Source organism: Silurus meridionalis, chromosome 28 (genome assembly GCF_014805685.1).
Source record: "Silurus meridionalis isolate SWU-2019-XX chromosome 28, ASM1480568v1, whole genome shotgun sequence".
NCBI lineage: Eukaryota > Metazoa > Chordata > Actinopteri > Siluriformes > Siluridae > Silurus > Silurus meridionalis.
The window spans coordinates 6754916-6771642 of NC_060911.1; the positions used below are offsets into that span (position 1 = coordinate 6754916).

At 40.3% G+C, this 16727-nt stretch overlaps 1 protein-coding gene across 19 annotated transcripts in view; it reads right to left on the reverse strand.

The window, feature by feature from the left end:
• LOC124381300 (adhesion G protein-coupled receptor L3-like) overlaps positions 1 to 16727 on the reverse strand; it is a 298169-nt gene that overhangs the window by 82864 nt on the left and 198578 nt on the right. For all 19 annotated transcript variants that reach the window (XM_046842786.1, XM_046842803.1, XM_046842805.1 and 16 more), the window contains 2 exons: positions 6805 to 7149; positions 2252 to 2355 (listed from right to left, as the gene is read on the reverse strand). In XM_046842786.1, the coding sequence (XP_046698742.1) occupies positions 2252 to 2355; positions 6805 to 7149 (449 nt within the window). The remainder of the gene's footprint in view (positions 1 to 2251; positions 2356 to 6804; positions 7150 to 16727) is intronic.

Genomic DNA, 16727 nt, shown 5'->3' on the forward strand with positions numbered 1-16727 from the left:
AATCACACCCTCAGTGGACAGAAATGGACTCGGAGATTGGCACAGGCTGGAAATTATTATTGCTGAAGACTTTTAGGCTTTTTGTGTTCTCTCCAGTTAAATGCTCCAGCCATGTGGAAGGAGCACAATTTTTTGTCTCGTGCGCTTCACGTCTTGTCCGCCATGCAACAGCTGGCCAAATCTTTCAGTGTTCCAAAGACTGTGGTTTTAAAAAGACATCGAAAAGCGATCTTGTCCCCTGTGGGCAACGGAAAATACATTCCTGTCTCAATCGCCTTTGTAACTTCCTGTTCGAGGCAAAGTCAGAATCGGCAGCCAGTTCTGAGTGCTTTCAAGTGCAGAAAAAAGAATTTCAGAATACGCCTGCATGGACTGTGGTCCATTCTAAAGAGCGTGTGTGTGTGTGCGTGTGTGTGTGCGTGTATATTATATATATATATATATATGCATTTTTTTCAGGGAAGGATTTAATTAAAAAGCTCCTCCAGCGAAAGAACAAATGTGTTTATTTGCTAATGAGAGTCGTGTAGATGGTGAAGAATAAACTGAAGCCTTGTAGTAGTCTGGCCTCATTGCTGGCACTTACATTACCGAGCATATCTCTGCCAGGCAGCTCCTGTAATCTCTCACACACACACACACACACACACACACACACACACACACACACACACGTGCCGACAGAGCACTGCTCCAATTTAGACAGAAATGTTCCAATTCAGTTGGGAAGAAAAAAACAACACTTGTTAGATCCCAAAGCCTTGCATCGGGATACAGGAGACGAGTTATCAAATCAGTGACTGAGGCTTGAGTGTGAGAGCGCAGGCTCACGTACTTCCCTCCCACACCAGCATCGCAGCCTGGGTTTATGCAGATCAACACTGGATGATGATGGATATGGGCGAGTTCAGACCCGGCTTGAGGAGCGGACCTGTGGGTTCAGAGGCTCTGCCGCTTAATGAATTCCAACAGACGGGATAAAAAAAGTGTGTTTGGTTCCCTCGGGATTAGATTAGCTTTCATGTAGATTCAGTGTGAAAGGTGCTTTTATACAAAGCAGATCAGACAGAAAACAATCCTAATACAGAGGTCTTTTCAACACAGTCATAAGACACTGTGCTTGCTAAACATTTACTGATTTGTTCTGGCAGACAGACAGACAGACAGACAGACAGGATTAAGTATAGACATTGTGTTATAATAGCGTATTGTTTGATAAAAAATAAATGAATACAAAAATAAAAGCTATGCGTTATTCCCTCTATGTGGAACAAAGTCCCAGCTGAAGAGAAGCAGCCCTAAAGCATGATGCTGCCACCACCATGCTTCACTGTGCGTGTAGTGTAGTGGTCTTCTTTCCTTTTTTCTACCCCAGTTTAGAATTTGAGATCCACTATAAGTAGACAGAGAGACAAATTGGCAAACAGGCAGACGGATAAACAGACAGGATGATAAACCACACACTGACCAGCAGCCAGACAGACTACCTATTGTGTCTGCTTCAAACCCTGCATTCTCTTCTCCTCTGTCCACCTACTTATCTTTTTACACTTTTCACCCTCACCCCATGCCTCTTTTTGTGCTCTCGCTGTCTCCATCTCCTCTGCTCACCGCCGCTCGCCCCGTCTCTCAGGACTTACTCTGACAGCTTGATCCTCATTTGAAAGTCTAAGTTTTTTCCCCGCTGTAGGTTGATGGCCGCATCACTTGCACATAAATTTGCCTAACAGAGAATAATAACACCTGCGGTGAAACCGAGCTCCTGTCTTATAAATCATTTGTGCCGGGTTAATGAAGTATACATAGACCCCCAAATCCCCACCTCCCACCATAATCACCTGACACTTTGTACGAAGCTCCATTTTAAATGAGCCAATTTCCGTACTTCTCTGGTGATCGTTCTGTATTTTTCTCTTCGAGGGGAAACAAATAAGGTACAAACCGCAGGGAGTGTTGACTGTCTTTAGGGGATACTTTAAATGAAAAACCATAGCAGGAACTGGAGGTATTTCTCTCTCATGCAAAGGTTCTGTAGCCACACACACACACACACACACACACACACACACACACACGGTTTTGCACTCTCTCAGTGCCTCAATATTTTGATAATGGGCCATTGAGAGATTCCCGAATTGAACGCTTGTGTACCATCATACTGTAAGTGTTATTGCCCGCAGGTTGTCTGTCTCTCCTTAGATGGCCTGTCACTATCACCGGGACGTACTGTGTGTTTGTAGGATGTTCTTACCTTCTGGTTAATGATGTTAACCCAAGCTGAAGTGCAGTTGCTAAGATCAGGACCTTGTAGATCCCACAGGCCTTCGGGACCCATGCAAGCAAACGAGGCATTGCCTACAGGGGAAACAAGTAGCACAATACATCTTAGTCTGTGTGTGTGTGTGTGTGTGTGTGTGTGTGTGTGTGCGCGTATCTGACGTGATGTTTGCTCCAAATTCAGTTCGCAAGTGTTAAAACACAAAAATACGACCCATGAATACGACCTAAAAGCTTTTAAGAGCAGCTAATGATGGTGCAAATGTTCAATACATAAATAACTGTCACATTATAAAACAGCTTCGGGTAATATATGCAAACCTACTATACCTATCCCCACACACACACACACACACACACACACACACACACACACACACACACACACACACCTGGGATCAATGAATACAAACCCTCTACAACCATCTACATATCTGTACTAATATATAAATCTATATACATAAAAACAGACAGGTAGAAAGGAAGACATGAAGGAGCTGGAAAGACCCAAAGCTGTTTAAAGGTTAATTATTGCCTGGGCACCACAAAGCTGGGCTTCAAATAAAATTGTTAAGAAGAAATAAACATATGGAATCCAATGATGGCTTTTTTAGTGGCACGTTAATAAGGAAAAACAAATGGAAGATTATGAGAATAAAGTAGTAATATTTTGAGAAAATAAAATGAGCTTATCATATGAATCCTTACGCCACAACGCGTTGGGACCGGAGTCGAAGTATAAATTGAGCACGCTGGTGTTTAACTCCTTCTGGGTCGATTTCTTTGATCATTACTATCATAGTCATCATACAACATAGCATGCAGATGTAACCTACGATAACCTTGGAGTCGATTACCGGTTGCCATTTCAGACTGCACAAAAGAGGCAATTTCCTTAATGTCTGTCAGATTTTTTTTCTTCGGAATAAATTACGTTTCATACATAATCGCTGCAGTGTCCGTTTACTATATATACTGTAACTCCGTGCTGATGCACCGAAAGACAAAAAAACGTCCTTATTTCTAAATCCTAAAGTGAAGTAGGATTTAACCAAATCCTTTATATTCATTTTAGGCAAAACGTCTAAACGTGCTCGCAATTCTGTGTTTTTTCTCAAAATATCATCGCTTTAGTCACGTTTTGCTACGGTTTTATTCTCTAAATATTTTGCCCTTATTCTCCTATTCCTATGAATTTGTTCTCATAATCTTAAATAAATAAAAAATAGCCAAAAGACAGGTTGGAAAATCAACAAACATCTAAAAAAAAATGCCCTTTGTCTAGGCTTCCTGGACCTTCATGAAGATAAAATGTACTGAGAAGCATGGTGGTGTGAGAGAAGAATCATTTCGTTAGAATATTTATCACAAACAGGGACTAGGAAACATGTCAGAGGTGGTCAAATAGCATGTCCCAGACACTGGAGGGGAGGGTCACTGTAGTAAAGGACAACAACCCTAGAGTTACACTAGAGTAATTCACTAGTGTGAAACAGAATGTCTTAGAATTGGTCAAGGAAAAAAATGTGCAATGTGACTGAGACTGTGTGGAAATACCAGGAGTCTCCATCGGGTCTTACAGAGAGAATGTGGATGTGCAACATGAGAACAGACAGACAGACAGACAGACAGACAGACAGACAGACAGACAGACAGACAGACAGACAACAGCATGAGAAAAGAGTTCTTATTGGTGCCAAGTTTGTATGCATATTGTTTTACAGTGTGTGTGTGTGTGTGTGTGTGTGTGTGTGTGTGTGTGTGTGTGATGGGTCTTTCAGGAAAGGTCAAATGCAGCCCCTAAAGGGATGCATCTAATTCGAAGCACTAATGAGGGATACTCGCACTCTAATGACACGAGCATATCTGGGGTTTTATTTGCACTCAGATACAGTATACATGCAGACCAGAAACAGTTTTCTTGTTCACTCTGTGGATGTTGGTGATTGTAATTAGCTTCAAACTAATCACCAGTCATGGAGGTAAAAAAAGTAGAAAAATAAAAGGAAATGCAGAAACCAGCCAGTGTAACAGAGCAGCATGGAGGAAAGGGATGGAGTGGAACTGTGACAACATTAAACCGATATAAAGTTTGACTGACACTTCATTTCCCTCTACCCCGAGTCTCTCTTTAGCTTCAGGCAGATAAAGAGGAAAGCAGACAGAGAGAGGAGGGTGAAAAGAGAGAGAGACTGGGGGGAGTTCGAAAGTAGTACAGAATAGAAAGACAGCGAGGGCAGGGACGAGGTGATCGACGAAAGGAAAAGGGTAGAAGACGGAGCACAAGAGGCAGAATAAAGCGCTGTAGACGTACAGAGAAGAAAGACAAAGAGATGAAGCAGAATGTGTATAGGATAGACACATACACACACATTTACACACACGCATGCACATATATACACTAGTGATTGAGTGTGGCTGTAGATCTCCTGGTTCTGATGCTTTGAGTGGTGCTTCTAGTTATCTCTGAGCACGCAGTGTCCCAGACGACCCACATGCATCACCGATTCGCTAATGAATGGCATGACCAATAATAGGAGCAACACACACACACATACACAGGACATGCACACTACTACACTGCTTTACACTTCGAGAGTAGCGCCACTCAAAGCCCTCTTACTCTATTCAGAAACTTCCAGAAGTGTAAGGCAGGCCAATAATGCAGTGCAATTCAACCTCAGCAAAAATCATTGAAGAAAAAAAGATGCCGGAAAAGGATGCAGTTCATTTCTAGTTCACGGTTGAACTAAACGATAGCAATCCCATATAATAAAGAACAGTGCGGTTTTGTCAGAAGCCGTTGATAAATTTTCTACAGCAGCTCTGATGACATTAAGTTTGTAGTAATATGTTCCCTATTCAATATTTGTATATTACAACTTGTATGGCTTGTGAGAGAGGAAATCACGTTTAAGTGACGATGATGCCTTCTTTAATAAAAAATGCGCCGTGGTTTCACGTTTCAAAGCATTTTTTTTGCATCACACTTTTCATTATTTTCTTACAGCTGCACACGCCATTGTTTTTTATTCTGTATTTGAGGAATCACACTTACACCGAATTTTTGCAGCCTCTACTACTACTATAATTACTATTATTATTATCATCATCATAATCATCGGGAGAGTCGTAGCTCAGTGGTTAAAGCCCTGGTTAGGAAGGTCAGGGAGTTCAAGCCACAGAATTGCCAAGCTGTTAGTCTTGGGCCCTTGTGCAAGGCCCTTAACCCTTTGTGCTCCAAGGGCGCAAAAGGCTTCTCTATTATCTAACAAATTAAATCAAAGGCATGTCTAATTGTGTTTAAAATTGGTGCACACCTGATCATAAAATGTATATGTGCTTCTCGAACATTATAGCATATAACATAGTCTTCATTTTGCTGTTATCTTCTTTGAAGATGTTACACTATTTTTTTCAGTGTGCTTGTGGAGATTTTATTTATTCAGTTATAAGCGTGTTAGTAAAGTCTGGTACTGGTTTAAAGTCAGGTACTGTACTGGGAAAGTGAGGAGCCCTGTGGTGCAGTCAGTGTTCCAATTCGTTTCAGTAGGGTTGAAGTCAGATCTCTATAGAAGGCCACTCAAGATCTTTCACTCATTTTGTACAATTGTGTGTCTCCAACTTTGTGGTAACAATTCGAGGAAGAAGGCACATATGGCTGGGAAAGTCATGGGGTGCCAATACTTTTGTCTATATACTGAATGATAAGTGCATAAAGCTGCATGCTCTATCCACCCATATATCTATTTTTACCTACAATATATAGATAGACGAGCAATACTTTTGACCTATTGTTGTTTCTTAATAGAAGTATGAGAAGTAAATAAATACAATAACCCAGTTTGTGAATGTCATAGATATACGCACGCGCAAGTGTGTGTGTGTGTGTGTGTGTGTGTGTGAGAGAGAGAGAGAGTGTCAGCAAATTAACCCTGCATTAGCTGATTCAGCAGCTTGTATCCTCTGCTCACATCAATGTCCACCAAACTGGATTATTGACTGAAGAAAATCCCTCTCTTTGGCTCAAATCTGGATTTGGAAAAATTCCTAACTACAGATTTTCAGTTAAATCGCTTGTCCTCTTTTCCTCTTTCTCTCAGCTATTCGTGTACATGTTTCCTTGTGTGTGTGTGTGTGTGTGTGTGTGTGTGTGTGTGTTAATGTCTCTAAAGACAAGGGCTTGCCTTTTTTTCTGCTTATGAAGTTCTTTTGTTTGACTTCATGTCTTTATATGTGCCTTTACCAAGCTATTAACTCTGACTCCAGAGATTATAACTGTATCATAGACGCGTGGGCTGAATATTGAGGAGGCTCGGTCAACAAGATAACAAAAATGCATATTGTATTAACAGGCAAACATGGTTTTGTGATTAATAATACAACATATTGCAAAATGTGAGGAGAAAAAATACAATTAAAATACCAAATACTTGCACTAGGAGGGCAAATCATTATCAAGGACAAGTTAATCCTGTGCTAAGGTTATATTAGGAAAGAATTAGGATTGTATACGGCATTTGTTACCTATCGTTCCAAAAGGGCATGGCTGTGTAGCGGTGAGGCCTTGCCGAGTTTTTGGCCATGTAAGGTCTGCCTCGACAGTAGGGTTACAGAACTCCGCGGCATTGTTGGGCAGGACGGAGGAAGGCGGTGGGCGTGTGCTGAAAAGGGGCCCGGAACCGCTTGGCGGTCGGAGTTCGACAGTGGTGGTGTGCGCCCTCGGAGTTAACACGCTCAGAGACGGAGATCTGGTAGTGCTAGAGATGGTGGTCGTAGTGGTTGAGGTGGTAGCTGTGGACACTGTAGTTGGCCGGGTGGTCGTCCTGGTGGTGGTGGTGTCCATGAGGACGTGAACCGACGAAGATGTCTCTGCAGAGGGAGAAGCAGAGGAGAAGTAGCGATTAGGAATGGGAGTTAGTGGAGGATGCTGTGGGACTAGCAAAAAAGTAATTAGATACACGTTTGTATTAGGAGCACGAGTGCACACCTCAACATGAGCAAGAGAGAAAATGCAAAAGGGAAAGGGGGAAAAAGAGAGAAAAAGAAAGACAGACCATCAGCTCCTAATCAGCACTTCAATTAGACTTGACAGGTTTCTACATGGGCATACCAGTTGACTTTACAAACAGCGTACATCCACACCTAAAGAGATAGACAGCTACAACATGTTCAGTGTGAACACACACACATACACACACACACACACACACACTAAGGCTCTCTACTTATGCTAACAAATCAATAAGAATGTTCAACTTTGCCTCAACAACAAAGTGACCCTGAGGGAAAGAGGTCTTCAGCAACAACAACAACAAAAAAAACATTTTTCCTCACTCACTTGTTTCCTTCACATTTCCCACACGCACAAAAAAAAAGAAATCCTGTTTCTGCCGCTCGTTTCTTTATGTACAAATGTCTTGCGCTCGGTTCTTCCACCCAAAATGAAATGAAATGAAACCAACAAATAATATAGCTTTAGGATTAACATAGTACAATTGCAATGCATGACCTTGGGATACAGCGCCAAGGTCATCCATACACAGTGATCATAAGTTTAATCAGGACAATATTTGCACACTGAGCCCGTCCTCTACTGCTCCATCAGACACCGGTTTGTCAAACATGGCTGCCGCAAAGAATGCCAGCGCACATTGTTTCCATGGCAACTACACTTCCATCATGTGGTCGGGTAGAAATTAAGAAAGACTTTGACTTGAAATGAACTTTTTTTTTTTAACAAAAAAAATAATAAAAAATGAAAACAGCAGGAAAGGCAAATTCAATCATTTTGCAATGACCTTGACCTTCCTGAGAACTACTTTTTCTGTTATTTTATGAATTATAAATTGCAAAAGAACAAATCACTCCAGTCCGGCACAAAGCTGTAGGCTGCTGTCAATCAAAACATCCACGGCCGGCAAGCTGGCAAGTAGACTGACGCTAATGTTAACATAATAGCTAGCTGCTGTTTGGCTAAACAATACAGTCTGACAGAATTTGTTTTCCAGATTAGTACTTTTACTCTAGTTGCCAGAGGTGATGATGGCTTTTCAAGCCCCCCTTTTTGAGTCTCTCTTCTTTTTACTGAAATAAATCTCAGCATACTTTGTTCCAATATTTAATAGCTATTATGAATACCTTTGTTTTTTCAATTTTTTGCTGCGTTCTGTAACAACACAGCAAGACACAGTGGGGCTCATTTGGCCATATCTGAAGGGTATGGGATTTGTGAGAGAAATTATATCCTGGAAGCAGATTGTGTCTGGGACAACAGGGTGTCATTAATTTCGTGTTCTGTGTGTTTACTCGACACACTGGTAGATTAGGTATGCATCACTTGAAGCCTCTCTCGCAGTTGTATTGGGTGTATAGAACAAACATTATAAATCATACAACACTGCAGTGAGGTGTACTGAAATGAGAATTCTACAAATTCTGATCCTTTGGCTAATATGACTGCTGACCATTCATAGCCTAGAAATACAGTCCGTAATACCCACGCAAATACATACAGACACACCAACACCCCTACATACAGACATGGTAACTGCAAAAGAAGGAGCTGAAATTTATTTTGCCAGACGCAATTTATTAAGGCTACACTGAGCATCTAATTAAGACAGACAGAAAGACAGGTAGACAGAGAGAGAAAGCAGAAGAGAGTGAATGAAGGTAGAAAAAAAGGGCATAGATCACATCCATAAGACGCTCTATAATATTCTCAGCAATACAATAAAATCCGTCACCAGCACACAAACACCAACACCTAGCATCCAACCCTGAAATCAAAACATACCAACCAAACATTAGCATTTAGCATCATTCACGAGCATCAGCTGCCCATAACCAACACTCACTACCACAATGATGATACATAATATTAAAAATTTAAATCCAACATTCCTGTAAAACGGCAAAAATCTACCACTGAATGCTTTTTACAATTATGCATTTACCACAAGAAGTAAATGTTTATCAAATGCACTAATGGTTTCAATAACCAAAAACAACAATCACCATTAAAACCTCTAACAGAAATCCAGATTTTCCATTAAAACCCAAATGTTCACTGTTAAACCAACTATTACCATAAAAGACCCACATTCACCAACAGAAGCCTACATTCTCCATCAAATCTTCGCCTAACAACAACAACAACAAAAAAAAGTATGAATATTAAAAAAGAAATCAGAAATCACATCGGGAAACCTTTGACCATCGAGAATCACCAAATCAAATACACAAACGTTCACAATCTAAAACAACTGACACTAATAAAAGACTATTTTTTATCAGGAGTCAGCATTCTCCATAAAATATTATCAATAAACAAAAAAAAAAACAAAATAAATTAACAAAAAAATTATAAAAAAAAAAGACTTTATTGTCATTCTTCCACATACGCAGTAAACAAAAGTACGAAATGCCGTTACTAAAGAGCGAGGTGCATGGAGAGTGAAACAGCAAGAGTAACATTAAATATAAATAAAGAGTAAACATTAGACAAAGCAGAGTAGGTATGATTAGGAATCAACAATTTCACCAAGTGTTCACAATCAAAAAACAAATATTACCATTAAAATACATTTATCATCAGGAGTCATTTTTCATCAAATACAACAGTTAACAATAAAAAAAAACAACTACTACCAAGATTCAAGAGTAAACACCGATCAGGCATAACATTTTAACATAAAGAGCAGTGAAGTGAATACCACTGATTATCTGTTCATCATGGCACCTGTTAGTGGGTGGGATTTAATAGGCAGCAAGTGAACATTTTGTCCTTAAAGTTGTGTTAGAAGCAGGAAAAATGGGCGAGCGTAAGGATTTCAGTGAGTTTGACGAGGGACAAAAAGTGATGTCTAGACGACTGGGTCAGAGCATCTCCAAAACTGAAGCTCTTGTGGGATGTTCCTGGTCTGCAGTGGTCAGTATCTTTCAAAAGTGCTCCAAGGATGGAACAGTGGTGAACCGGCGACAGGGTCATGAGCTGCCGAGGCTCATTGATGCACGTGGGGAGCAAAGGCTGGACCGTGTGGTCTGATCCAACAGACGAGCTCCTGTAGCTCAAATTGCTGAAGAAGTTCATGCTGTTGATACTCGACAGGTCAGAACCGTTTTGGCAGCAAAAGGGGGACCAACACAATTTTAGGCAGGTGGTCATAATGTTATGGCTGATCAGTGTACATTCTCCATCAAATACACCAGTGTTCACCATTAAAAAACTTTCACCTTGAACCCGTTACCATGCACCAGAACACCCGCGTCCTGAATATTTTCTGCGCTAACCTTCATTTACCAACAGGAGTCTACATTTTCCTTCAAATACACTGGTGATCATTATTAAAAAAAAAACAACTACCACCATTAAACACCTACATTTACCTTTAGGAATCTATAGTCTCCATCAAATACATTAATATTCAACAACCGCTATTGAACACAAAAAAATACACTGCCCATAATCATTTACCAGCGTTCACTATCAAAAAAACTAAACACATCAAATTCCACTGCATGTGCAACACTTATATAAAAAACATTCACTACCATTCACTTCCATCTACTAACATTACAATGCTGTCAATGTTCTTTAGGAGGAAATGACAAGCCGAATAACCCGGTGTGAAAAGGTGAAAGAATTCTTTTCCACTGATCACACACAGGTGCACCTCTCAAACAAAGTTTCTGGTTTTGTTGACATTCGATGGAGAGTTTTTGTGTTGGCACCCTCGGAGCTCCAGTTACCATGTCAGATCTGAAACAACCTCCGACACGTTTTGTTGAACCTCCGGGTCCTATTCACTTTTCAAACACTGCAAACTCAACAGATCTGCACTGAAGAGGCACATGGGTCCAGAGCCAGTATCTCGCTCTCACACACATACAAACACACACACTGATACACACAAACACACATATATACACTTTGCTCCCCATAAATACAATGGATGTCAAATAAGCCAAAAAGCAATCAGAAAAAAAAAAAAATATGACTGTCTAAAACAAAGTAGTGAAAAAATAATAATACAGGAAACTGAGACTGACCAGTGATGCAAAGTAAGAAACACAAGCATGTGAAAGTGTGTGTATAGGAGCAAGTGCGAAAAGCGTTACAGCTAACACTGCAAAGGTGTGTGTGAGAGAGTATGAGAGACTCTGGCACACTGTAATTCCTCCTACTAGATATGTCATTCACACGTTTGTCTCAGGAAAGTGATAATTATGGCACTTCCATCTGTCTGGTGACCATATGTAAGCACTAAAAGAGCAGCTACAGTGGGAGAGTTTGTCGAAAGAGAGAGAGAGAGGGAGGGATAACCGAGTTGTGGAACCTATCCATATGCTTGATGAAAGATTAGCGTAGGAAAATGGATTCTTAATGAGTAATCTGCAGGAAATCCTTCAACCCAGGAACCAAACTTCTGCTATTTCTATTTCATTTTCAACGCATCGAAGTCAGCATTAAAGCTCATTTTTCCGCAATACTATATCACAACACAAACAGAGCAACTCATCCTACATAATTGATGTTGATCCTCTTGGCTCATGCCTCTGCTACTTCAACCATTAGGCATAGGTTCCCCAAAGGTTCTCTGGCTAGTTCTTGGCTTCCCAAAAGGGATTTACTTGGAACTCTGAATGGGAAACATTTCGATACAACGTTCTACATAGAATATTTAAAAATCCCGAAGTAATAAACCAAACGACCATTTATGGAAATGAAAACTTTGTTCTAGGAAGAAATTCGTAATTCCTTCCTTTGACCTCTGTACAAAATAATCCCATTAAACTAGTTTTTAAAAATGTTGTAAGCAAACTTTCCAGCGTTCTCTACTCATCTCTTGTGGTTTAACAAAAGATTTACAGAAAGTCGCTTTCCATCACTTCCATCTCATATTTCTACTTTTTCTCTATGATTAGCATGCTAACATTTACAAAAAAATCTGATTATAGGAAATGACAGAAAACACCAATTACACCACATCATTCTGCAATCCTGTTTTCCATTCGCCTGCCAAAGCTTCATTCTTGTAAATTTCGCGCTTTAAAGATTTCAACCTTGCTTTAATTATACCCACCTTTCCTTGTCTTCCAGCAGAAAGGAATCTAAGACGCACTTCCCTCAACTCCTAGGAAGGCCTCATTACTGTGCAAAGCAGGCCTTGTCATTTTTAATGACTCGCCGCATCAAGAAGACCAGTCTAACGTCTTCAAGATTTCATTTTGCCACCAACAGTGCAGGAGGTCCTTTTTTGTCAGTCAAAACAATCGTTCTTGAGTATTCCAGAGTTCGATCTCATGTCAGTGTTGCATGGCAGCTTGAATGAGTCACCCGTCAGTGGGGGCACACTTTTACAGGATAATAATGATCCCCTTTCAGCTCATATAGTTTGATACATAGAGGAGACGCCGCATAGATTTTCGATCATTTTACGAACAAAACATGCAGCAAACTACCAAATATTAATATTCAAATTAAATACTGATGATTCATAATTAATCACAACATAAAGCATTCATCACTAGCAACAAATACCAAATATTAATTGAGAAACACCAATATATGGCTCTGAACACCACATGCTTTAAGCAAATATCAATCATTAAACACCTACATTTCCTATTACTCCTCCTATCCTATCTACCACCAAATAAGAGTGTTCACAATCAAAAACCAGTGTTCACCATGAAACTCGAAAAATAACCTCCAAACTTCTACATTTACCTTTAAACACCTATATTTATTACCACTACTGCATTTAAAACCAAACAATAGAGTGGCTAAAAAAAAGCACCGTCATCAAAGCATAACAATTATCTGTTACTATTACTTGTCAACGTTCGCCATCAAAAACAGAAATTTACCACAAAATACCAACATGAACCAATAAAAACATGCATCAAAAACATCATCATCATCCACCATCAAACTCCAATGTTCAAAGTCAAACACCTTCTTTTCAAAACACAGGTATGACCACCAAATACCACCATTCACTGATAAACACAAATATTAGCCAACGTACACTGGCATTATAATACAGCTTTTTGGAAAAAAACAGTTCTAGGATATAGCAGAACTGGATTAAAGTTCGGTGTTGAATGAGTCACTCAGTCATTGGGGGCTACAGGATTGTTGCAACATTCACTTAAAATGATCTCCTGTCAGCTCAAATAAAACGGTACATGGAGAAAACAGGACCTAGGCAATTCTCCCAGTTCTGGGAGAGCTCCAGGTCACCGTCCAGAGGCTCCACATGCAGACAAAATTAGGTCAATTACCCTCTGGCTGGAGTGCATTTTCAGAGCTCGACTTCATTCCTAGGTTCCATGGCTATCGTTTCTTGTGTTTGACATGTGCCCCCAAACACTGGGAGATGGCAGCGGTAGGCTATGACATATGAGACAAAACTGTAGTCTGCCGAGGGGGAGGTCAGAATGCAGGATTAGCATATTACAAGGAGACTTTCAGTCACAAAAGCTAGCCTGAATACCAAATAGTCGTATGCTAAGTAAGCACTTATAATAATTGATACTGTTGCTAATATTGCTAATGTTCCTAACAGTCTGAAAAGCAGATCATATATTTGGCCCATGCTAGGCAACTATTTCAATAATTGTTCGCATAAATGTGGGACAAAAAGAGGCGAAAGGTTTTAACTTTAGATTGTTTTGAGGGGTAGTATTCAGGAGGAACGTTGTTTTATTTCACTGTGTAATGCGTCAGCTATATATGGTTGAAATGACAATAAAAGCTTCTTGACTTGACTTGAAGACAAATGTTTTACCTCAGGACTGACGTTATAGATTAGCATTAGCTCATACCGTCAGTGCTGAAAGCTAATCTGTATAACTAATGAGCCGGTAAATACACAAAGTGTTAATACTTCACTTGAGCTATTGTTAACATTCATATTAATGCTTATGTGACTAAAAGCTCAGGAGGTATCTAATAAGTTTGGCCCCTGCTTAACAGAATAGTTTTGTAATTACATTAGTGGCAGATCCCAAGTCCTTTAACTCAAGGCTAGCATTTGTGATTAGCATTAGCAACTAGCTGCACGCTATTAGGCTGATGTTCATTTGGCAATTTAATGTGACATGATACAGCGCTAATGACCTGAACCAGGCTGCTGTTTACAGTTCAATCGGTCAAGCTGCTTTCATTAGATAAGCCAGGGACATGAAAAAGGTGTGACATGTATAGACACAAGTCTGGATATAAACACACACACGCACACACGGACATGAATTAATAAGCTTTCAGGTTAGCAGAAAACAGGAAATAAATAATTGTATATTCCTTCTTAATTTGACTGTAGGAATACTCTGGGTTTTTTATTGCTAATTACAAAGAGCTATACCTTTACAAAAAAAATTTAATAAAATCTGCTTATTCTATTTAACTATGTTTAGATCCTCTTTAAGCAACCAAAACAGCTCTGACCCAGTGAGGCTTAGACCTCACTAGACCTCTAAAAGTCTGCAATGGATTCTGGCACCAAGAAATTTGCAGCATCACTTCTAAGTCTTGTAAGTTGCATGGTTGAGCCTCTATGATATGGATTTGCTTGTCCAGATAATCCCACAGATGCTCAGTCTGTCCAAATAATTTTCTCCTCACAAGCAATAGTAAGTCTTTGTTGCTCATGAACCTTTCACTGGTTCACCAATTGTCTTTCCTTGGACCATTTTTTGGTAGGTACTAACCACTGCACAATGAGAACACCCACGATTTCTAGTCGTTTGGAGATGTTTTGACCCAGTTGTTTAGTCATCACAATTTGTGTGTATATGTATGTGTATATGTTGAATGAAAATGCCCCTGCGAACAAAGCCAGCTGAATAAAGATATGGTTTGGAGAGAAAGATCATGAGTGGCCTGCTATAGACCTCTGACCTTATCCCTACTGGACGCCTTTGGGACGAATTGGTACACTGGCTGCACTCCAGGTCTTCTCACCTCACCTACATCAGTACCTGACTTTACTAACACCCTTGTGGCTGATGAACACAAATGTCCACAAGCAGCCTCCAAAATCAAGTGGAACATCTTCCCAGAAGAGTGGAGGGAATTATAATGTGGATGCTCAGAATGCACATACCATACTTGTGACCAAGTGTCCGCAAACCTTTAGCAATAAAGTGTATGACAGGTCTATTACATCATGATAATCAATGTTATTCACTTCACCTGCCAGTGGTGCCAATGCTTAAAAAAAGAAAGAAAAGAAAATCTAAAACACTCTGCCCTTGAGGGTCCTGACCAGACTGTTTGAGATCTGCATGTGGAGATTAAAGTCGTCCTGGTTGAATAATAATGGGCAATTGGAAATGTCTGCAGAACTTCCGCCGGCTATACAATGCATCATGTGGAAACTTGGAAAGCTTAAAGTATCTCTGAAAACTTCTTTGGAACTTCCTGTGTAAAATCGTTCAAGAGAATCTGAAAAATATCATCAGACTCAAAAGAGAGGAAGAGGACTACAGCATGAAGGAGAGAGGGAAAGCGAGAGAGAGAGAGAGAGAGAGAGAGAGAGAGAGAGAGAGAGGGAGAGGGAGATAGAGGTAATGTTTGTATGCTATAATTACTTTGAGAGTGCTTACCAAAATCCAGGGTTTCTAAGCTGCTTTACAGAATACACTCACAGTTCCAGTCTCTCTTCCGCTCTCTCTCACGCACACACACACACACAGCATGTTTGTGTAGTAGTTGAGCATTCTGAAGCTGAAGGAGCTGTCAGCAAGAGGAGCGATTTCCGAGGTGAGTGGTGCACTGCACAATGACACAACCACTCCAGGACACGAGGACAGACCCCCAGAGAACTGTAGCCTCTTACCAGAGCTGCCATTTTCCCACTCTTTCACACATGCATATACAAGACACAAACACACACAGATGGCAGCCTGAGCTCGCGACATGCGAATGCCAGACAGTCAGAGAGTGTGTGTGTATGCGTGTGGGGAGGGGGTTTGGATAGCAAACAGACCACGGCGCATGCCATGATCCGCAGATGGCGGAGATTAAGAGGTCTCAAACTCAAAGACAGTGGACAGACTGTGAAGATGGTCACAGAGAGCGAGAGAGAGAGAGTGAGAGAGAGAGAGAGAGAGAGAAGGGCGTAGCTGACCAGTGTTGAGTCGGAATGATATTTATATTTCCTGTGTATTTTTACACTATAAGATATGCTTTGCAACATGTGAGGGGTTCTATAGTAACGTGATATACACCTTTAACACTTGTTTATACAACAAGTGCATATTGTTGCATCATCACACATACATATGGACAAAGGTTTGCGGACACCTGACCTTAAGATTCGTATCTGATTAGTTTTTAGCATCTCGATTCACAGTTAGTCCCCATTTAGTGTTATAATAATTTTAGATTTTAAAAAATGTGTTTGTGGAGATTTGTGCTCATTCAGTCACAAGGGCAT